Consider the following 24,184-nt stretch of genomic DNA (forward strand, 5'->3'; position numbering starts at 1 on the left):
AGATTCAATGTTCCTCCAAGAAAGCAACTCCTCTTTGTTTTCTGTGTTCATGATGCAAAAATGGCTGACAGGGAGGCAAATGGTGGCTGAAAGAAAACTTGAAGAACCTGCAACCTGTCTTTCTAATAAACAAGAAGTGGTTCTCTCATCCAGGTTGTGCTGTTCACATTCTGTTGGCAGGTACTGTCATATCTGCATCTGACATTGTGGGGTTGCCAAGGCAACCTATTAAAGAATAATTCTAGAATCTACCTCTGGAAAATTCCAGATGAGGCTGAGAAATTCTCTCTAAGTTAGACCTATAAGCGTGACAATGGATTGTGTCCTGAGCCTGCAAGTCAGGCTGAAAGATTCAGCAACCAACAAAGTGAAGATCTAGGAGTCTATTTTCCTTGAACCAGTGTAGACCTGATACAACTTAGAGAGAAGGGTAAGAATGTTTAATGGAGCAGATGAGTTGAATGAAATCGGGGTAGGCATGGAACCATAGGATTGAAAGTTAGCCTTCTTCCTCTGTTTGTTTAGCCAACTCTGGTAGACTTTAGGTTTTGTGTATGGAATTTGGTATGAGGATGAGGTCCCTTCTCTCCCTCCTATGGAATATGGTATTTTATATGCTTTATATGTATATATTATATATATACTTTAATATAATTTATATTTGGGTGATCTTTATTAGTGTGGAATTGGGCACCTTGATGTGGAAGGAGTATTGGCCACCAATCATATGACTGTAAATGTTGGGGAGGCCCCCTCACCTCTCGGAGCCTTGTGTCCTCTCCTATAAAATAAAGGACCTTTCTGAGCAACTCTAGAGGACCAAAGTGTCTTACCACATTACAGGTTCACCTATGACATTGCCCTGGGCCAAGAACCACATGATGCTCTTGCAAGGGGACTCCACTGTGGGCTTAGATCAGTTTTGCTCAATTCCCAGTGCCTTGATACAAGAGGGAGTTGCATAAATGTATATTCTTGTTTTATTTTTATCTTGGAATGGCAGATTATAGCTCCTGCAGAAGGAAAATAAGAAGAAGTAAGAAATTACCATTACTCTGCCATTGACTCATGCTAGATGTCAAACCGAGATACATGCAAAACGCAAGCACATACAAGCTAAAGGAACAGATTGTGGCAATATTTAAAAATATCGCAACTCTCTAAATAAGAAGCAGTTCTGATAAGCCTATTTGGCATTCATGTAAAACACCCGTAACTGAAAAATCTGAATTGTACATTGCCAAGGTAAATTATTTCTACGAAATAATTATAGATGCAAGTATATTGGATTATATGATAATACCTGTCTCCCTTGGTTTACAGATACCCCCCTCTCCTGGGCCTCTTCCTTTCCAGATTGTTGCTTTTTTAGTCTCCTTTGTTCCTTCCTCCTCCTCCTCCTTTCCTTTAAATGTCTCAATTCCCCAGGCTGCTGCTTGTGCCCCTCTTGCCTACCTCTATAAGCTCTCCCTGGCTGTTTCATCCTCCTGAACCGCTTCAGTTGTTATCTGTAACCTGATGAGAATCTGTAGACCTGATTTATTTCCTGGGCTCTAAACTCAGGTTTCTGCTGCTAATGGGACATGTGAATTCATTCTTTTTCTCCACCTCCCCTTCGTGTCCTACCCCTATGCCCCTTTAATACTCTATCACAGTTAATGACATTGCTCACCAGACTGTAGATGACGAGAGGGCAGGGACCGCGTCTGTCTTGTCCACCACGGTACACCCAGCACTCAGCGTAATGCCTAGCATGGGGTAGGCACCCAGTAAATACTGAAGAAGTGATTAATCCAAACCGGAAACCTCCCTCACTCCCTATACCCAGTTGGGGACTTGTGGGATTTATTATAGGATAGGCTTTCACATTTGGGCCCCTTCTCTCTATCCCCAGCAGCGCTGCTTTATTTTTTATTATTTTTTTAAAGATTTATTTATTCATGAGAGACATAGGTATAACGGGAGAAGCAGGCTCCCCATGGGGAGCCTGATGCAGGACTCTATCCCAGGACCCCGGGATCACAACCTGAGCTGAAGGCAGCCGCTCAACGGCTGAGCCACCCAGGTGCCTCCCCCACCCCCCACCCCCCAGCACAGCTTTAATCCAGCCTTTAGCATATCCTGGATTGTTGCCAGGGCTTCCTCACTGGGCTTCCTGTGGCTTCCAGATCCTCATCATCTGACCCACAGAGTGATCTTTCTCAAACTTGAATCTAATCAGATTACCTTCAGGCTTCCCTTCACTTAAAAACTGAGTTGGCCGTCTGGCAGCTTCACACCACATCCGTGGGGCCTGTACAGTGTTGTTTTGTTTTGTTTTGTTTTGTTTTGTTTTGTTTTGTTTTGAGAAGATGAGAATGATTGCCTTTTATTGATTCTAAGATGTCCATGTTTTTCACATTTTAGCACCTCTGAGATGGGAATGTGTCTTAAAATTCACGGGGGGTCATGGTTTGATGGGTGGCTTTTTTCTTTCTTATTGGTACATAAAATAATGAAATACCTTATAATTGGTGGCATCCTAAATTTGCAGAAATATACTGACATTTAAAAGTAGGGAGATTTTACATAAAAATATGTTCAGCTTCTCTTGAAAAATTACATCGGGCAACCCTGGGCCAGGATTTCTGGATGGCAGCCTAAGTGGGAGCTGCCAGTAAGTAGCAGCTGCCTCACTTAGACAAAAACTCTCTAGAATCCACCTATGCTGCTTTTATTCATTTATATTACCTGCTTCAGCCCACGCAAGCATTTGAAATTGTAATCCCTGACTGATGAGTTAAAGTCTGAATTCTTTGTTGTGATTTACAAGAATGATCACAGCTGGCACCAACCTACCTCCCCATCCTCTGCTCTATACACCCTCTCTCTATCCCCCAGTCTCAGGAAACATTACTCACATATAACATGCGCCCCTGCTCCCTGGAATGCCTTTTCCCACCTTTCATGTTCTATGAAATATTTCCTCACTTCCCCTGGCAGAACTAATATCCTTCTAGAATCTAACAGTACGTGGACATATCTCTGTATCTACACCTCCTGTCTTGAAATTACTCGTGCACAGACCTGTGTCTCTTGTTAAACTGTGAACCTGGAAGGGAAATGGATCAGAATGTATTCAGTTTTGTTTCTGCCTTGTAGCTAGAACATGCTCAGTAAGTATCTGTTGAATAAAGAATGGTTGGAGTGTGTTTTTTGCCTGGGATCTCTGCTTTTTTTTTTTTTTTTTTTTTTTTTTTTTTAGTTTTGCCCATGTATAGAGAGCTTAAGATGAAGTCAGATGGAAGGGCAAGTGTTTTTCTTAGAGGTCGAAGTTTGCAGTAGAAGGCGCTGCTTCTAGCTGTGGTTTCCGGAAGCCCTTGGCAAAGTCAGCCCCTGGGGACTTTACTATCTTGCAGACCCTAAGACACTAGACGAGGGCCAGCTCTGAAACTCTTTATTTTAAAATTTGTGTAGAGTAAAATCGACTCATACAGTTTTGTGAATCTGGACACGTGGATAGATTAGTGTCACCTAATTAAGATACAGAACATTGCCCCCCAAACTTGTTCTTGCTACTTCCTTGTAGTCACACCCTCCCCCACCCATAAACCCTGACAACCACTGATCAATTCTCTATCACCATGGGTCTTCCCAAGAATGTCATAGAAATGTATGTGACCTTATAAGCCGTGTTCTTTTACTCAGCCTAATGCCTTTGAGATTCATTCAGGTTGTGTGTATCAATAATTTGTTCCTTTTTTTGTTAAGTAGTATTCCACTGTACAGATGTCCCACAGTCGTGCATCCACTCACCCACTGAAAGACATTTGGGCTGTTTTCTGTATTTGACCATTTTAACCTGTGTAGAGGTTTTTGTGTGAATATAAACTTTCACTTCTCTAGGTAAATACCCAGGTGTAGGATGATGGTGTCCTATGGTAAGTGTATGTTCGACTTTACAAGAAACTACCAAACTATTTTTCAGGGTAAATGTACCATTTTTCATTCTCACCAGCAGAGTATGAGAGTTCTAGTTGCTCCACATCCTAACCAGCACTGCGTGTGACTGGATTGTTGTTAACTATCCTAATAGGTGTCCTGTGTTATCTTGTAGCTTTATTTTTTTTTTAAGATTTTATGTATTTTTTCATGAAAGACACACAGAGAGAGACAGAGACACAGGCAGAGGGAGAAACAGGCTCCCTGCAAGGAGCCCGATGTGGGACTCAATCCCAGATTCCCGGACTACACCCTGAGCTGAAGGCAGATGCCCAACCGCTGAGCCACCCAGGCGTCCCTTGTGGCTTTAATTTGAATTTTTGCTTCCTCAAATCCAGGTGGGAAAACTGGAGGGAAGAAAATGGCCACCTCACCCCCAGTTTTGTGGTACTTCAAACTCTCATCTTCCTCAGTCTTCCTTCTGCTACTTACTTTTCAGAGTCCTTGTATTACTTATTCATTGCTATGTAACAGATTTCCAAAAACCTTAGAAGCTTAAAATGCACATTTATGATCTCACAGCTTCTGTGGGTTAGGAATCCAGACATAGTGTACCTGGGTCCTCACGAGCTGCTGCAGTCAAGGTGTTGGCTAGGCTACAGTCATCGGAAGGCTTAACTGGAGAAGGATCCACTTCCAATCTCAAGTGATTGTTGGCAGGACCCAGTTCCTTGAGGTCTGTTTGACCGAGGGCCTTTGTTCCTTGCTGGCTTTTGGTCAGAGACTTCCTTCAGTCCTCTGCCATGTCGGCCTCTCCAGCATGGCAGCTTACTTCATCAAAAGCACTCAAGTTGTGACGGAGCCTGCTAGCAAGACAGAAAGGCAGTCTTCTATAACCTAGACACGGAGGCAACATCCTAACATCTTTGCCATGTTTTACTGATTAGAAGTCAGCCAGTAACTAGGTCCAGCCTTACACTGCAGGAGAGGGGATTACATAAGAGCACGGATACCAGGAGGCAGGGATTTGTGGGAGCCATCTTGGGTCTGCCTGCCACAGTGCTCAGGTAAGCTGCTCCATGGATTCTGTTCTGGGTGTTTTATAGCTTCATTCTGCAGGAGAGATGGGTGGGGTGGGTAGAGTGCCCTTATTCTACCCAGACCATGACTCTCTATGCAGCTTTCTGATTTTATTTCTGAAAATTCGGGGTTAATTTAAGGAGCTTGTGTGGTTTTTGTTTTTGACTTAAGCCATCTAGGACCAAGCTAGGGCTAGATGAAGCAGTAGTCAAACTTTAAATTCCTGTACCTACCAATCTTCTGTTTATTAAATTACAACCACGGAAAGGTCAACTTTTGTAGCCTTTTCAAAGCTGCCCTTGTAAACTTCAACATGTAATGACAGCTGTTTTAGCCTGTCATCGTGGCTGCTGACCAGGTGACCCCAACAGATACATCCGGCCAGCACTGGCCTTTATGAATGTCTTTGCCTTGCTAGTGATTTGTAACCCACCTTTAATTTCTTTTAATCATTCTCAAATGACTTGCCAAAGCTGGCGTCTCTTTTCTCTTACTCATTGTGCCTTTTCAATACCCAGAATTCATCCCTGGAAATAAGCTTGATTCTTTCTCTTTATTGAAACATAAAATTACTTGGTATTCTTTTCTTCTCTTTAAAGGGAACTAGGCTCTTTAAATCAAAATTCTGGGAATGGTTTTGATTGTGAACCTGTCACAGCCCAAGCTTTTTGAGAACGGTCCCCTAATACGGGTATATTAATTTATTTGTAACCAGTACTACAGTACTCATATATTGTGTACATTACCAAACATACATGAAAATAGGAAATTCAAAAAGAATTTAAAAATAGATAAAAATACGAGTTCTAATATTTTGCTTTCTACTGTCCAAAGGGGGTGCTGCTGGGCATTGAGGTATCAAAGGCCCCAAGTGGGCAGACACCTTAAGTACCACCAAATAGGTCTGCACATGTTACTTCTGTTCTCGGTCTAGTCCCAAATCCAGTGGCTCGCTCTAGAGTCTAGCATGTTCCCCGGTGTGCGTCATGACCAATAATAGGAGCTGCCCATTAGAATTACTTTTCCTTGGTGGAAGATGGAACTGCGGCCAACTCCAGAATGCTTGTGGGGCAGGAGGGGTCTGGCTGCAATGCTCAGTCTCTCCCTTGTGAGGTAACCAGCCTCTCCATCCCTCTCTTTCTGTAGCTTGCTCCCACCAGAGACTAACCAAGTGTCCTGGTCTGGGTTCCCTCAGAGGCAGACCCTGAGACAAGCATTTGAGAGCAAGGAAGGCGAAGGCAAACCCAGTAGGGAAATGGGCAAGTGAGAAAGGAAGGAGGGACAGCCAAGACAGTCGAGAAAGAGTAAGTCCGGCCTGCAGGGGTGGAGAGGCTGCCATTGTTTAGTCCAAGAAGATAGGCACTTTCCACTACCCACTTGTACGTCTAATTGCAGTATTATAATTAGGAACTCAGTTCATTCTGATTTTTGGCTTACCTCTCTCATTTCACATCCTTGTTAAGCATGGTGAAATACACATTATCTGCAAGAACACTCTTTTCTCCCTCACCTCTTCTCTTCTGAGTTAACTTCTAGCTTCTGGCTGTTCAACCATCAGGTCTCGGGCAGGGCATCGCTTCTCTTTTTTTCTTTTTCTTTAACTCAACCTTATGCCCAAAGGGGGCTTGCATTCACAATCCCGAGATCAAGAGTTACCCATTCTACTGACTGAGCCAACGGGGCACCCCAGCAGCTCGTTTAGAAAGCCTTCCTTCATCCCCCTTTCTGGGCTGGAGCTCTTCCTCTGCACCCTGTACCTGTCCTATTAGAAATCTTATCATACCATATCACTTTTATTTATTCATGTAATCTATATCTATTATGTGCCTGGCACTGGTTTAGGTACCGGGAGCTTATATTCCAATAGGAGAAAAGGATTTTAATTTGTGATTTTATTTTAATTTCTTATTTACCTATGTGTTCACCCCACCTCATCATGTCCATTTTGTTCCCCCTTTATGTCCCTGTCCTTTGGCACAGTGCCTGGCATGTAGGGGTGCTCAGGGTGTTGTGTTGAATTGTGTCGAATTGAAGAGCATAAGCCATCTTGGTGCAGGATGATTTGGTATTGCCATGGCCTTTTCCAACCTTTCCTGCTGGCTGTTTTCATACGGTGATGTGCCCACTGAGAGAGAAACTGACCTTGACTGTTAGGGGTACAAGTCTGTTAACAAGGGAGTTTAAAACTGTTAACATTACTTTGCCAATTATTTTTTGTGTTTTCAGGCTGGGAGAACGCATCCCTGGTCAGCTGGAGGAAAGTCAGAGAGCATCTGAGAGGAGGCTGGGACCTTCATTTTGCAAACACTTAAGGTGCTGACCAAGGCAGTACAGTGTAAGGATCATAAGTAGGGTTTGGAAAATTAAAGTGCCTAGGTTCAAATCTCAGCTCTGCCACTCATTTGCTCTTTGACTTTGGACTCCAGGTCCTAAAGTGTAAATAGGGATGATAATAATAGTATATGCAACATAGGAGGGTGTGCGGATTAAATAAGATTAACACACATAAAACTAACAAGTGCCTAGTACCTAGTACATGCTCAATAAATATTATTATCATTATTATGATTTATTCACATACGTCAGTGCTGGTTCATTTGACAGTTGGAGGCCAGCTGTAAGACTTTTTTGGTGCTCAAAGTCACATTTCAGCATTCTTCATATGATGGAAAAAATATGGTGAAATTCTTCATTTTAAGCAAATTCTAAGTTTTAGATAGATCACATAAAGGGTATGGCCAATGCAATGCATGGTCCAGAGGCCAGCCGTTAAAATAACTGCCTAAATCACAAGTTCTTTCCCTTCTTTCCTTTCTTTCGGTGATTAAAGAAATATTTGGTGAATACCTTTTATTCATTTGGTGCCAGGAGTGCCAAGAGGAATGAAATGGATCCCTTCCTTTCAGGATTTCAAGTGTAAAAGGACAAATTACAGTGCACCTTGGGACGCTCTATATAATTGGACCCACACATGGCTTCGAGAGCCAGAAGACAGAGTGCCTAACTCCCCTTTGGTGATTTAGGAAAAGCTTCACACAGAGGTGGCGTTGGAACAATCATATCTAGACATAACTATCATTTAACCACTGTGGATTGAATAGGCATTTGGCCAGAAACACAGCCAAAGAGCAACATTGTCCACTATTTGTTTGAGATCCTGGGTAATTACACTATCATTTACAAAGTATATGGCAGCCTCGTTGGGTCCTAGTCTTGGAGTCCCTGCCATGGAAACCTATTCTGTTGTATTGCCTCATAATGAGGCCCTCTGATAACATTTAATATGCTAATAGAAGTACAGAAGCCCAGAGCTGCCTTTCCAGTTATTTTTAAAGTGACTCCATTAGATTAAATAGCAAGCTAGGTAACCACTTCACGGGATCTCCTATGGCTCTCAAGTGCAGAAAGGAATTGGCTAAAGAGGAGCTTGGGTGGGGTTATGAAATTATTTTGGCTGGAGTCCTTTAAATCCTAGCTTGTGACGCTGACACCGAAGGCCAGGAAGCTCAGAAACAGATGCTGTGTAACCAGTCAGGCAGAAGAGGGGAGGAGAATTGCTGTGGGTGCAGCTGCAGCATGAGACTGTGGGAGCACGATCACCCCGGATGGCCTGGAAGGATGCCGGAACTATGGCTGGTGGCACCCGTACTGGTATCGGCGCCTGATCTCTCGAATGTGTTCCCTCCTCTTCCTCCTCTAACTTAGCAAAATTCCAGGTCGACTTTCAGTTTCCTTTCTGCTGCTGGAGGGAGGCGAATCTCCCTTCCACAGACAAGTTCTCCATCACACAGCTATTTGAATAGCTAGAGAAATTCAACTGTCGTAGAGGAGTCTGCAGCACAGCACCCAAGGCTGCTCCCTGACCCATGCCTTTTCAAGTCCCAAGGAGGAATGTGTGGTGGTCTCACTTCTCTTAGTCATGCCCAGGTGGCTTGCAATGTTGCCTAAAAATCAGCCTTGGTTGACCTATGTTGTTAGCCACTGAACACTTTTCCACTCTTATTTACTAAAATTCAGCGTGTGTTTTTTATTGATGCAGGTTATTTATGCCAACAGTGGCCTGGCCCTGCCTGTACGGAGCCAGATCCCCTTGAAAGCAGTCCTGCCATCCCAGCCCAGTAACTTGAGTGTGTCCCTTTATCTCAGAGCCAGGAATAGGGCAGGGTTGGGGCAGACAGCTGCAGAGCACAGGCCAACGCGTGGCCTCTCTCGGATCTGTGACTCTAGGCTCGCCTTTCAGGCTGAAAGGCAAAGCAGCTGTGGCCTGTTTGAGTTATTTCTTTGTGTGGGCGCATGTGCATTTATTTCTTGATTTATTTAAGCAAGAGTTCTCCCTGCAGAGAGCTGCAGAGGTGTGAAATGTGGAGTGTGTGCATGCATGCGTGCTTGCATGTGTATGTGTGTGGAGGGGTAATCCAGAGAGAGCTGGAATTGTACCTCTTTTGTTTCAGATCTCTGTGTCCCTCATAGAGAAGGGTGTTTTCTTGTTTTTGTTTCTCTTGCAACACCTGGGGTGAGGAAAAACCTCTGCATTGGCCAAGCAGAAGAAAGAGGTAATATGTTTGTTTGTTCTTAGGTATTTTGAGCAAGCAAAAGTCTACATTATAAACATCTATTGTGTAGCCACAGGACAGGAAATGTGCACTCCTTAGAGTTTATTTTACTGCTTTGCAATTTCTCGGAGTGATTTTTCTCAAAGATCCTGATTGCAAATCAGTTGTCATCATCTTTGAAAGGTGTACAGATGACTTTGCAATTTGAAGGGTTGCTGCCTATTTCAGATGAACTTGGTATTTGGAAAAACTCTGTGGTCACTTGGGTGAGAACTAGAAATGAGGGAAGAGTTACTTTGAGAAACCCTTCTACCCTTCATAGTGGGACATTCGCCAAAGCCCACTATGCAACTTCCTGTTCAGAAATCTTGTAGCTCCCTTGGCCTCTTGCTATTTTAGAGGATCAACTGGGTTTCCATTTCTCTGTAAGGAAGGAAAACAGAATTTCTTGCAATGTTTGAGAATTCTCTTTAGTGATTTAGTGCTTACATAGATTCATCAGATTGGATCTGAAACCAAAGTATAGCTACGTTTTAGTGGACATTTCTATTCTTTAACCATTGAACAGAATGGGTTTTCGGTGCTGCTACTAGTCAGCTGTGCCACGGAGTACATACTTAATTTCTGAGTCTCAGTTCTTCATCTGTAATATGAGAGTGATGGTACCACCTTAAGAGTTGCTGTGAAGATTAACTGGAGTAGTGGAAATATAAAGCACCCACTGTGCTGGGTAAACAGTAGTCCCTTAATAAATAGTAGTGATTTTAGCTATTATTATTATCACTGACATGGCATTCTTGCGGATCTTAGTGCTCTCACAGGAAGACAGTTCATTTCTTATGAATCTACAATTATCTCAGGAGTAGACACCCAAGGATTTTAGTCTCTGGGAGATCCCAGACCATGCATTCTGAAGGAAGAGATTTGAGCAAACACAGTCTCGGTTCAGCACTTTTACCGTGGTGGGCACCCATCTGTGCATGACCCCTCCTGACTCATCCACTAAGAATTGTTTTTTTGTTCAAGCTGGTTTTTTCCACAGTAGTCCTCAGTACAAGCCTGTAAGGTAGGCATTATTATTCCTTATTAGGAGAAAACTGAGGTGCAGAGGAATTAATGTTAATTAACTAATTAATTTAAAAAAATTTTATTGAAATAGGCTCCACACCCAATGTGGAGCTTGAACTCACCACCCTAAGATCAAGAGCCACATGCTCTACTGACTGAGCCAGCCAGATAACCCCAGTTTGACTTCTAAACCACAGGCTCCACTGACCCATCATTAGGCAGTTAGGAACAACAGATGCTCTTGAGATGCTTTAACTCAAAAGGGTCCCCTTGCTAGGCTGTTTGGGAAACAGTGAACACCTTGGCTCTTTCTTAGAGATTCCTATTAGAGAAGAATATTAACATGTTAAAGGCTCTGAGGAAGCTTGCAGTCAAGAAATCTGTTTAATCCTACTTCTCCTCAACTTATTTGATTGCAGGGTCTTCTTCTTTTTCTTCTTTCTTCTTCCTTCTTCCTTCTTCTTCTTTCTTCTTCTTCTTCTTCTTCTTCTTCTTCTTCTTCTTCTTCTTCTTTCTTCTTCTTCTTCTTCTTCTTCTTCTTCTTCTTCTTCTTCTTCTTCTTCTTCTTCTTCTTCTTCTTCTTCTTCCCTATTGCTAGAATCATAAAGCATGGAAAACTACTCTTCCACAAACATAGCTTGGAAAACCTGGCACCAGGCCAAGCTGCCTCTTGATGACACAGCAACAGATGCCTTCAGACACCTTCTGGTGGTCAGTGTAGTTTCCTTCCCCTTCTTCTCCTTTCATCTGATGAGACCAGGGAAGAGTTACCAGGTTGGTCTCATAGACTTGTCCTTATTCATTTAAGACCCCAGACATAAGGAAATGAACAAAGAAATGCTGCAGTGTTCTACTGGAAAGATAGTTGTGGCAGGGGCCTCTCTAGCACCATCAGCCTCATTCTCTGCCCTGTAATTAGACTTCAACCACAGCCATCAAGCTGTAGAACCCATGTTTGGGTGAGTACCAAGGAGACAGCAGCAGGGTGAGCCTGAAGAGATATCTGTCCTTCATGCTCATGTCTCCACAGAAGAATTTGACCTGCTTACTTCACTCCCACTTTGCAAGGTGGGAGTTTGGTGCCAGGTGAATGACTTTGGTTTCTGGATTTGGGTTCCTCAGGGCCAGAGCTAAAGTAGGAATTTCTCCTAAGAGGCAGCATCTCTGAGAAAGGCTGAGTCTGTAGCATGGGAAACCACACTGTTCACATCTAGAATGCCAGAGGCAGAGTCCAGGTCCAGGTGTCTGAGCCAAGCTGTGGGAGTTCAAGAAGAATGTACTTTGTATGACAATAAAGAATGAATGACAACTTGGGGAGGCTGGGCTAGCACTTGTAGGGTGCTTAATGGCTGAGGTGAGGTTGGCTCCAAGGGCCATTATTTGTTCTTTCCTTGTATTTTCACCTTGAGAAATGAAAAGTGGTTAGGATGAAAAGAGCCAGACCTCAAACAGTTGGGCCTTCCCCTCCCCCACGTACAGTAAAAGCTTTCCAGCAGAAGCCTTAGAAGCCTTTTCTTTTTCAGATTATAAGTGAGTGCCAATGATGAGTCACTGTTTCATGTTTGTGCTTTAAAACCATTCTCAATCTATAAATATTGGTAGGGGCAGCCGCACCAGGCAGGTTTCAAGTTTTTCTTGCCAAGTTCCACCTTTTCTGCAGTACATGTCATTGTCTCTGGCATCCTTGGGTCTTGGTCAATGCTGCAGAGACTCCCCACCTCTTGAGCCAGAGGACCCCTTGCAGGCCCTAAGGAATCATTTCTCCAGAGACTTCTTTGGCATACTGAGTGCTTTTCTAACGCTGACAGAGGCCTGGAAATGGAAGGAGCTTCGATTTTTCTCAATAATGGAAAATCCCCAAATCATTTTTATCAGCTTTACAGCCAGATAGAGATGCCCTCAAAGGTATATACACTGCTTAAAAACTTGTTTTCCTGTCTGCCTTTAAGTGGATAATGGCAGCCTAGTTTGGGCAGTGTGTGGGAGTAAGAAGTGGCATCTGGCCTTACCTAGCTCCTGTTTGGGTGAGCATTAAGATGAGCTCTTTTTTGTTTGTTTTGCCTGTTACCTGAAGGAGAAAAACAGCTTAAGAAGAACTTGCTTAATAATGATTTAATAACATAAAAATTTTAACAGCAAATTTTTTCCTAATAACCAAAGAATTCTAGAACAATTCTCATTTTTTCTCCATCATGATTTTTAAAAGCTTCTTTAAAAATGAATGTGTAAGTACTACCCATTTTCTGGTTTAATAAAAGGCTTTTGTATAATCAGATAGCATCAAATCATGGACCAATAATGACTTGTAGCAATTCATTATTTTAAAAGATTCAATTAATTAATTTGAGAGAGAAAGAGTGAGCAAGTAAGAGCATAAGCAGGGGGAGAGGCAAAGAGGGAGGGAGAGGGAGAGAAAAAATCTCTCAAGCAGACTCTGCACCTAGCATAGACCCCATAGAAGGCTTGCCCTCACAACCCCAAGATCATGGCCTGAGCTGAAATCAAGAGTCAGATGCTCAACCCACTGAGCCACCCAGGTGCCCCAGCAATTAATTTTTTAAAGGATCCTGGCTGGGGCGCCTGGGTGGTTCAGTCAGTTAAGCATCTGCCTTGGGCTCAGATCATGATCCCAGGGTCCTGGGATCAAGCTCCACATTGGGCTCCCTGCTCAGTGTGGAGTCTGTTTCTCCTTCTCCCTCTGCCCCTCCCCTCGCTCATGTTCTCTCTCTCTGAACTTGTGCATCCTCTGTCTCAAATAAAAAAATTTTTTTTTTTAAATAAAGGACCCTGGCATAGAAAGCTCTATTAATTCATTTAGCATTTATCAAACATATGCTATGTGAAAGGTACTGTGTAAGTGCCAGAGATTCAAGGTGTATTTAGAACGGAAGATACCCATGGAGCTGATAGTCTAACAGAAATATACTCAAGTTTGATGCTTTGTAGTTCCTAGTGAATTTTTTAAAAAAGGTTTTATTTATTTATTCCTGAGAAACACAGAGAGAGAGGCAGAGACATAGGCAGAGGGAGAAGCAGACTCCCCACCAGGAGCCCAATGTGGGACTCGATCCTGGGACTCCAAGATCATTCCCTGAGCCAAAGGCAGATGCTCAATGGCTGAGCCACCCAGGCGTCCCCATAGTGAATTTTTATTTTTTATTTTTTTATTTTTATTTTTACCATAGTGAATTTTTTATATGGAATTTTGTTTGTTGTGTAATGAACTGAGAGGTGGCTAAAAACCAAATGCCTTTGGAGAGATATTGCTTTATTTTTTTTCTAGAGAAAGAAAATCAAGATTGAAATCTCTCAGTTTTTCTTATTAAATCAGTGTTGTCTACTCAATGCCCAACTCTTCTGTGTTCACAAAAAGGGGTAGCAACAATAGCATAAAGATGGAAGTAAAGCCCGGGGGGATATGGAGAGCAGTGTTTCTCCTACTGAGATCCCAGAACGCCTGTGTCAGAGTCCCTGGAAGATTGCGTTGTAATTGCAGATAGACCCTCCAGACTGAGTGTCGGTGGTAAAACCTGAGAGTTCATTTTTTAATAACCTCCCCTGGTGAATCTTGTGATACTCATGTCGGAGAGCACTGATGTAGGTGCATAGAGAAGGTCACCGGGACGGAGTGAACAACTTCAAAAGGTGATGAAGGACCCCAGAAGATGTGTTCTCATTGCTGCTTCAGATGACCGATAATAAATTTCTCAAAAAAAATTAAAAATTAAAAAAGAAATTTGTCAATGGGGGGCACCTGGGTGGCTCAGTCACTTGAGGGTCTGACTAGTTTTTGCCTTAGGTGGTGATCTTGGGGTGGTGAGATGGGCCCAGGTCAGCTCCATGCTCCGTGTGGAATCTGCTTGAGATTCTCTCTCCCTCTTCCTCTGCTCCCCCATCTCTAAATAAATGGATAAAATCTTTTTTTCTTTTTTTTTTAAATTAATTTTTATTGGTGTTCAATTTACCAACATACAGAAAAACACCCAGTGCTCATCCCGTCAAGTGTCCACCTCAGTGCCCGTCACCCATTCCCCTCCAACACCCGCCCTCCTCCCCTTCCACCACTCATAGTTCGTTTCCCCGAGTTAGGAGTCTTTATGTTCTGTCTCCCTTCCTGATATTTCCCAACATTTCTTTTCCCTTCCTTTATATTCCCTTTCACTATTATTTATATTCCCCAAATGAATGAGAACATACACTGTTTGTCCTTCTCCGATTGACTTATTTCACTCAGCATAATACCCTCCAGCTCCATCCACGTTGAAGCAAATGGTGGGTATTTGTCGTTTCTAATTGCTGAGTAATATTCCATTGTATACATAAACCACATCTTCTTTATCCATTCATCTTTCGATGGACAAAATCTTTTTTTCTTAAAGACATTTCTGAGTATAGAGAGAAGGCAGGTGATTGGTAAATAGTGCTCCAATTTCAAAAACGAGAAAAGAATAGATGCCAGAAACCACTGCTTTATAAGCCTGACATGACCTTTGGAAAAATTCTGTTCCAAACAGATGGAGTCAAAGCATTTAGAGGAAACTGTGATGATCCTTAGGTGTCATCATGGATTCACTAAAACATTGTCTCTATTAAAGACTGTCAAATTTGGCTGCACATTAGAATCATCTGAGGAGTTTTTAAAAAAAATCTCGATGCCCAACCCCCACCCAGTCCCAGTTACATTAGAATCTCTGGGGAGGGGACCCAGGCATCAGTCTTTTTCTAAACCCCCAGAGATTCTCATTTAATGCAGTGCTGAGCATTGGGAGTTTTTTTGTTTGTTTGTTTGTTTGTTTTTAAGCATTGGGAGTTTTAAAAGCTCCCCAGGTGAAGGTAATAGGCACCAAAGTTTGACAAGCAATTTGTCTATAGGACATTAGGCAAGTTGCTTGACTTCCTTACACTTTGTGTAAATTCTAGGTAATTTTAAAGGTCTCTCCCACCTTTCAACTTCTACGATTGTTATTAAAAATCATGCCAAACTGATGTCCTCCTTCCCTCCTTCCTTCCTCCCCTCCTCCTCCTGCTCTTCATTTTCTTCTTCTGGGGGCTGGGATACTCAAGGTGTCAAAGTATATATATCTTATTTTCATGAAAATATTTAGCAAAATTTCCCAGGATGTCTCATAGACAAGTAAGATGATAGTTATGATGGATGAATTTACCGCCTAACTGAACGAATATGCTCAGAGTGTGACTGTAATGGATCTGCAGTAACCCTAGGGAATGGACCAGAGTGAAATGCTACAGGGCTGTTGTGCCCTTGGAGATGAACTTATTAACATTTTTTACCCATGATGTAGGTAAGAAAGATAAGAAAGAAGTGCCTATCAAATTTGGAGATAACCCCAAGTGTGGGAGGGTTAATTCATTCAATACATAAAAAAAAATCAGCCCTAGCTCTGATCACAATATCTGTTTATTAAGGTTATTATTATCCTAACAATATTTCCATAATTCAAGTATTTTGTTCATTTTATTTTTTCTATTTCTTTAGTTGAGTCAAAATTTAGAGGCTTTTAGTGTACTGCTAATGGAAAAATAGACATGTCTGATAGGGTCCCAGGTCAGTTGTTCTCTGACTTTGTTCCTATTAAGAAATGCAATAGATTAGATTAGATCAGACTGGTTTGGAACAATACAAAATAAAGGAAGCATCACCCCCAAAAGCTACGAGGTGGGATACTAAAATCCAATTTAGCAGTTTCAGCTGATAAGTGTGAGGATAGTCCTGGTAGGAAGTGTGTCTCAAAAACACATGGATGGCTTGTTTAAAAAAGACACCCCCACCAGGGACAGCTGGCCGACTGGACTCTTGATCTCAGGTCGTAAGTTCAAGCCCTCTTTGGGCATAGAGTTTAGCTAGAAAAGAAAAAGAAAAAACAAAACAAAACAAAACAAACCACAAACCAAAAGGGCGCTCCGCCCCCGCCCCCAATGGTGACACTCTGGTCTGGGGGGAGGCCTTGAGCCTCCTTTTTTTAAAAAAAGCTCTCCAGGGATCCCTGGGTGGTGCAGTGGTTTGGCGCTTGCCTTTGGCCCAGGGCACGATCCTGGAGACCGGGGATCGAGTCCCACATCGGGCTCCCGGTGCATGGAGCCTGTTTCTCCCTCTGCCTGTGTCTCTGCCTCTCTCTCTGTCTCTCTGTGACTATCATAAATAAATAAAAATTAAAAAAAAAAAAAAAAAAGCTCTCCAGCTGCTTCTGAGAAATAGGGTGGAGGAACTCACTTTGATGTGAATTTTGGCATAGTTGTTTAAATATGTTGTTTTGTCTCATCGTCCGTCTCCAATCTGTGTTTTTAAAAGCCCAGATACATTTGATTGTTTTGAGCTTAAAACCCAAACAGTTAAATTACATCAGGTCCTTCATATCCCATCCCCTGCATTTCAATTAGAAAATCGTGTGCTCTTACATTTCCGTTTTTCTTGGCATTTTTAAATGCTTTATTTTATGCAGACCTCAATCTGACCCAGACACGCAGGGAAAATAGAATTTATGCGTAGCAGAAAAACAATCTATAGCTGCTCTAGTGCCGCTGCTGTGTTTTGGAAAATGCACCAGGATTAAATGATGTCTGATCACTTTCCACATCACATGATGAACAGCAGTTGAGAAGCATAAAATGAATCCTGCCGAGAAGCCCTTCGATACCTTGCTGTTAACGGGTGCTTTCCTCCCTCCCCCCCTCTCCCTCCCGTGTCTTCCTCATCAGGATCTATGACTGAGGTGGATCAGCTAGGAGTGGCTCCTCGCAGCATAAAGGGAGGCACTTGTCACACTGTGTTTTGGAATGAGAAGTTAAATTCATGAGCACACATGATTTAGAAGACATGGGCTGTGGCACCTCGTCTTCAACGAAAGACAGAAAATCTGAGAAAGGTGAGTGCCAGCGGGGGTGCCTGTCTTCTTGAATGAAAGGGGAGCCAGAGTGAGCCGGATTCGCCTTCTCCCCTTTCCCCGGGCAGCCACTTGCTTCCGCAGCCGCCCCCTGCGCTTGTGCACAAGGCACCATCTCTGGAGCTAAAGGTTGAATGTTGGCATCACATGGGAAACTACCTTTAGGAAGATGTAGCTTTGAATTTATCGTGTATCATAAAGTATTATCTAAGAGAGAGCTTCTGTTTGATTTGATTGCAGCTGAACACGTACCAATATAAAAACTCACGTACCAATTTCAAACTCAACGGCAGGGAACAAGAAAGCCTCTGTGAATTTGTCTCTGTTTATTCAATATGCTTATAAATAGCTCTCTCCATACCTATGTGGCATTTAGTAGCATCATTGACTTTTTATTAGATTTTATACCTCAGTGATCAAATTCTTTTTTTATAGCTCTTCAACACAGAACTTCATGAGATTTGCCTCATGTTTTGAGAATATTCCAGGTAGAATTTGGGAGACACAAGATCATCTGCTTCCCCAAAAGAAGTATATATAAATAGATGTTGTTTCTAAATAGATGACTTGCCCCCCACGACCCCCATATAATTAGAGGCTTAAATATTTCCTTTGTTTCTTTTATACTGAAGTTCTTTCTCATGCCTTACTAGAATCTAGTTGCAACTCACTTGAGTGTTTAAGGGACATAGTCTCCACAAGCAAATTAAAATAAAAACAACAACAAACTGGGATGGTTATTTGAATAATTTGCTCTTAAACTCCATTCTTTTCGTATCTAGGTTATAGATAATTTTCCCAATTTCTATCCCACATCTTGTTTTTGGAAGTTTATTCAGGCTTAAGATGGAGAGTTTAGGATGCGGAGTATTCTATACTAATTAGCATGTGAAGTTTTCTCTTGGGAATCAAATGCTTTTCTGCCTCCCAGCTGACTTGTGCTGGTGAGTTAGCAAAGCTGATCTCCCACAGTAGGGACACAGGAGATGTACTCTTTCAAATCTGTAAATCTTTCAAAAGCTTCAACTGAGCTAATTCCATGGTGATAATTATAAGAGAGTAAAGGGAGTAATATTCTTTTCATATCTAGGATTATCCAGAGTTCTTTAAATTTAGCCAAATTTCTCAGGTATCCCCCCACCCTCTGCCCAAAAAAGGCCAAGCCCAGATTGTAAAAAATAAATTCTCTCTTTTTGAAATATTTCTTGGGATGCCTGGGTAGCTCAGTTGGTTAAGTCTCTGCCTTCAGCTTGGGTCATGATGCCAAGTTCCTGGGATTGAGCCCCACATCAGGCTCCCTGCTCGGCAGGGAGTCTGCTTCTCCCTCTGCCCCACCTCTGGTCACACTCTTTCTCTCAAATAAATAAATAAAATCCTTTTTAAAAAAGTGTTAAAAAAAAGAAATACTTCTCAACTTTTAAAATGTACAGGTAAGGGATCCCTGGGTGGCTCAGCAGTTTAGCTCCTGCTTTTGGCCCAGGGTGCGATCCTGGAGTCCCTGGATTGAGTCCCATGTCAGGCTCCCTGCCTGGAACCTGCTTTTCCCTCTGCCTGTGTCTCTGCCTCTCTTTCTCTCTGTCTCTCATGAATAAATAAATAAAATCTAAAAAAAATGTGCAGGTAAATGGAAATATTGCCTTAGATTTTGGGATTGGTTTTTCTTTTAATTTACCAACGTGAAATCCACATAACACAAAATTAATCATTTTAAAAAGGACATTTCAGTGGCATTTGGTACATTCACAAAGTGTAACCACCCCTTCTAGTCTAGTTCTAAACATTTCCATCACTCCAAAGCAAAAGCCCTTATCTATTAGGTAGTTTCTCCCTATTTCCCTCTCCTTCTAGCCCCTGGCAAGCACCAGTCTGTATCCTGTCTCTGTGAATTTACCTGTTCTGGCCATGTCATGTAAATGGAATCATATACATTGTTACCTCTGCCTCCTTTCACTTTAGCATGTTTTTGGGGTTCATCCATGTTATAGCATCTATCATACTTTGTTCCTTTTTAAGGCTGCATAGTATTCCATTGTATGGATAGACCACATTTTCTTTATCCATTCATTTGTGATGGACATTTGGATTGTTTCCAACTGTTTGGCTATTGTGACTAGTGCTGTTATGAATATGAGGGTATATGTACTTGTTTGAGTCCCTGTTTTCAGCTATTTGGGAGTATATACCAAGGACTGAAATTGCCAGGTCATATGGTAATTCTATGTTTAACTTTTTGAGGAAATGCCAAACTCTTCCTGGATCACTTTCTTAAAAGAGCAGTTTCATTGAGCTATAATTCACATGTCACACAGTTCACCAGTTTAAAGTGTGTAATTCATTGGTTTTTAGTGTATTCACAGAGAGCTATACAACTGTCACCACTATCAATTTTAGAACATTTTCATAACCCTACCCCAAACCATTAGGAGTGACTTCCCTACCCACTACCTCCAGCCCTAGGCAATCACTAATCTACTTTCTGTCTCTAAAGATTTGGGCTCTTCCAGACATTGCATATAAATGTAATCAGACCACATGGAGTCTTCTCTGTCTGACTTCTTTCACTCAGCATAATATTTTCAAAGTTCATGTTATAGTATGAATCAGAATTTTGTTCCTTTTAATTGCTGAATAATTTTCAATTATAGGAACACGATACATTGTATTCATCCATTCAGCAATTGATGAGCATTTGGGTTGTTTCTACTTTTTTTTGTTATTGTGAACAATGCTACTCTGAACATTCATGTACAAGTTAGAGTGTAAACACGTTTTCAGTGCTATTGGGTATATACCTAGGAGTAGAATTGCTGGGTCATGTGAGAGCTCAATGTTTAACATTTTGAGAAACTTCTAAACTCTTTTCCCAAGTGCCTGCACCATTCTACATTTCCACCAGCAGCATACAATGGTTCCGATTTTTCCACATCCTTTGCAACACTTGTTATTGTCTGTCCTTTTGATTATGCAATCCTAGTGGGTATGAAATAGTAGTTCATTAGGGTTTTTGTTTGCATATCCCTAATAATGACTAATGATATTGAGCATCTTGTCATGTGTATATTAGCCATTTGTAGATCTTTGGAAGAATGTCTATTCAATCATCTGTCCATTTCTGGTTATGTGTTTTTATAATATTTTATTGTAAGAATTCTTTATATATTCCAGTTATAAGTTCTTTATCAGATATATGATTTGCAAATGTTTTCTTTCATTCAGTGGGCTGTCTTCTCACTTTCTTGATGATGTCCTTTGAAGCAGGAAGGTTTTTAATTTTGATGAAGTCCAGTTTATTTTTTCTTTAGTTGCTTATGCTTTTGGCATCATACCAAAGAATCCATTGCCAAAGCCAAGATTATTTATGGTTATGTTTTCTTCTAAAAGTTTTATATTTTTAGCTCTTACATTTAGGTTTTTGATACATTTGAGTTAGTTTTAATATGTGGTATGAGGTAGAGGAACAAATTTATTCTTTGCAAGTGGATATCCAGTCATCTCAGCACCATTTGTTGAAAAGACTATTCTTTCTCCATTGAATGGTCCTGGCACTCTTGTCAAAAATCAATTGACTGTACACATGAGAGTTTATTTCTGGACTCTGAATTGTATCCCATTGATCTATATGTCTATTCTTATGCCAGTACCACAGTGTCTTCATTACTGTATTTTATAGAAAGTTTTGAAGTTGGGAGTCTGAGTCCTTCAACTTTCTCTTTTTCAAGATTGTTTTGGCTTTCTGGGTCCCTTGCATTTCCATATGAATTTTAGGATCAATTTGTCAGTTTCTCAAAAGAAGCCATCTGGAATGTTGATGGGGATTGCACTGAATCTGTAGATCAATTTGGGAAGTATTGTCAGCTTCACAAACTATCTGATCCATGAACATGGAATGTCTTCCCATTTATTTAGGTCTTTAATTTCTTTCAATAATTTTTTGTAGCATTTACAGTTTAAGTTTTATATTTCTTTTGTTAAATTTACCACAAGTATTTTCATTCTTTTTAATGATGTAATAAAATGGGATTATTTTCTTAATTTCATTTTTGGATTGTTCACTGCAAGTGTATAGAAAACAATTGATTTTTGTATGTTGATCTTATATCCCAAGACTGGTTGATTTCTTAGGATTTTCTATTTACAAACTATGTCATCTGCTAATAAAGATAGTTTTACTTCTTCCTTTCTATTGTATACCTTTTATTTCATTTTCTTACATAATTATACTGGCTAGAACCTTTCTTACTGTTGAATAGAAATTCACAAATACACATCCTTGTCTTGTTCCTGATCATAGGGGGAAAACATTCATTCTTTTACCTTTATGTATAATATTAGCTGTGTTTTTTTCCAAGATACTCTTTATCAGGTTGAGGAAGTTCATTCCTATTCCTAGTTTTTCCATTGTTTTTATTAAGAAGTGGTGTTTAGGGGCTCCTGGGTGGCTTAGTCATTTGAATGTCTGCCTTCAGCTTGGGTCATGATCCCAGGGTTCTGGGATTGAGCCCTATGTCAGGCTCCCCACTCATCAGGGAGTCTACTTCTCCCTCTCCCTTTGCCCCTCCTCCTATTTGTGTGTTCTCTCTCTCAAATAAAGAAAATCTTTAAAAAGAAAAAAGTAGTGTTTAATTTTGTCAAGCATTTTGTCAAATGCTTTATCTGCATGTATCAAAATGATCATGTAGTTTTTGCCCTTTATTCTGTGATAAGTTAATTGAACATCAGATGTTGGAACCAACTTTGCATTCCTGGGATAAATCCCATTTGGTTATGATGTATAATTTTTTTTATATGTTGCTAGATTCAATTTGGTAGAGTTTTATGATTTTTGCATTTGTATTCAAAAGAGATAATGGTCTATAGTTTTCTTCTGATGTGTTTGTGTGGTTTTGCTATCAGGGTAATACTAGCCTCATAGAATGAATTACAAAGTCTTCTCTTCCATCTTTTAGAAGAGTTTGTGAAGAATTGCTATTCTTTTTTTTTTAAGATTTTATTTATTCATGAGAGACAGAGAGAGACAGAGAGAGAGAGAGAGAGAGAGAGAGAGGCAGAGACACAGGCAGAGAGAGAAGCAGGCTCCATACAGGGAGTCGGATGTGGGACTTGATCCCCAGGACTCCAGGACCACGCCCCGGGGCCAAAGGCAGGTGCTAAACCACTGAGCCACCCAGTTGTCCCATGAATTGCTATTAATTCTTTAAATGTTTGGTAGAATTCATCAGTGGAGCTAAGCATGGGCCTTTCTTTGTGGGTAGTGTTTTGATTACTTATACTACCTTTATTATAGGTCTATTCAGATTTTCTATTTCTTCTTGATTCATTGTTAGTAGTTTGTATCCTTCTAGGAATTTGCCTATTTCATCTAAGCTATTTAATTTAGTAGTGTATACTTGTTAGAGTATTCCCTTATAGTCCTTTTTATGCTTCCATTATCTTTTCTTGAGTATGTCAATGTTTATTATGATTTTATAATAATAAATCTGAAAACTGAAACAATGGTATTTACTTAGATTTATCCATAAAAAGTTTTTCTCATTTAAAAATATTATAAAATATAGAAAAGCAGTTAGGAATAATATTCATCATTCTACTACCCACAGACAACAACTGTTAACACTCTTTTTTTTTTTTTGTATAGTGTATATTTCTGATCATCCTAAATATTAATTTCTTATAGCCTTGCTTTTGGTATTAAGACATTATTATATTAACATTTCTCAAATTGTTATAAATTCTTTGAAAACAGCATTTTAGCCATTACTAAACATTTTACTTTATGGATAGACCATCATATTCTTAATTATTCTTCTAATATTGAATTATTTATTTATTTATTTTTTACTAATAGAGACAATACTTGGAAGAATTTCTTGTGTAGTTTTTTCCTTACTTTGGATTATTCTCATACTCAGGTGATTAAGACATGAACTTAAAAAAAAAAAGACATGAACTTATTGTGTCAGGGTTATGAATGTTTTGAGAGGTCTTGATAGAAAAATAATAGTTATTATTTCCTGAATTACTATATTCTAGAGAGTGTTAAAAATATCCTGCATACTTTTTATTTAATCCTTGCAATAAACCTGAGTAAAGTGTTATTATTCCTTTTTTGTATAATTGAAGAAGCTCATGCTCAGCAAAGTAAGTACTTCTCAAGGTCATATTAGTTATCACTGCCAGAATTGGGATTTGAATGCAAGGAATTCTGACTACAGTTTTGTTTTTTGTTTTTATGGGTTTTTTTTTTTTTTTTTGCTGCCAACCATTACACCATTTTATGGTGCCTCCCGATGTTGCTGCTCTTGGAAACTAACTTTAATTAAATTTACTCATATAAAATACCTTTTATTGCATAGTGCTTTTTATAGTTGTACAGGCCCTTTCATATACAATTGTTCTTCACAGCCTGTGAAGGATTGTTTTCAATTTGTTAGAAAGGAAATCAAAGCTTTGAGAGGCAAAGTGATTTGCTTAAGAACACATAGCTAGTAAGTGGCAGAGTCAGGGTTAGGGCTTGCTCTCTGTTTCTCACAGTCTGACTAGTGTGAAAGGCTTTTCCTCCCACTTTGGCCATTCAGCCCTATTACAGAACTCTAGAGTACCATGGCATTTAAAAAATTTTATTTATTTATTTGTTTGTTTGTTTATTTATGAGAGAGAGAG

The 24,184-nt window shown here is 40.6% G+C and overlaps 1 protein-coding gene across 6 annotated transcripts in view; it reads left to right on the forward strand.

Annotated features, from left to right (window-relative positions):
- The first annotated feature begins 4,661 nt into the window (after positions 1-4,661).
- PPEF1 (protein phosphatase with EF-hand domain 1) overlaps positions 4,662-24,184 on the forward strand; it is a 110,919-nt gene continuing 91,396 nt past the window's right edge. The window contains exons 1-2 of one of the 6 annotated variants that reach the window (XM_072744951.1): positions 4,662-4,988; positions 17,340-17,506. Coding sequence is in view for 3 of the 6 variants with exons in the window: in XM_025997493.2 (XP_025853278.1) it covers positions 17,434-17,506 (73 nt within the window). In the remaining 3 variants the exon portion in view is untranslated. Of the gene's footprint in view, positions 4,989-8,479; positions 8,653-9,452; positions 9,555-17,067; positions 17,507-24,184 lie in introns of those variants that run through there. The other 5 variants (XM_025997493.2, XM_072744949.1, XM_072744952.1 and 2 more) reach the window with 5 other exon arrangements.

The sequence above is a fragment of the Vulpes vulpes genome, chromosome X (assembly GCF_048418805.1).
Source record: "Vulpes vulpes isolate BD-2025 chromosome X, VulVul3, whole genome shotgun sequence".
Lineage (NCBI taxonomy): Eukaryota > Metazoa > Chordata > Mammalia > Carnivora > Canidae > Vulpes > Vulpes vulpes.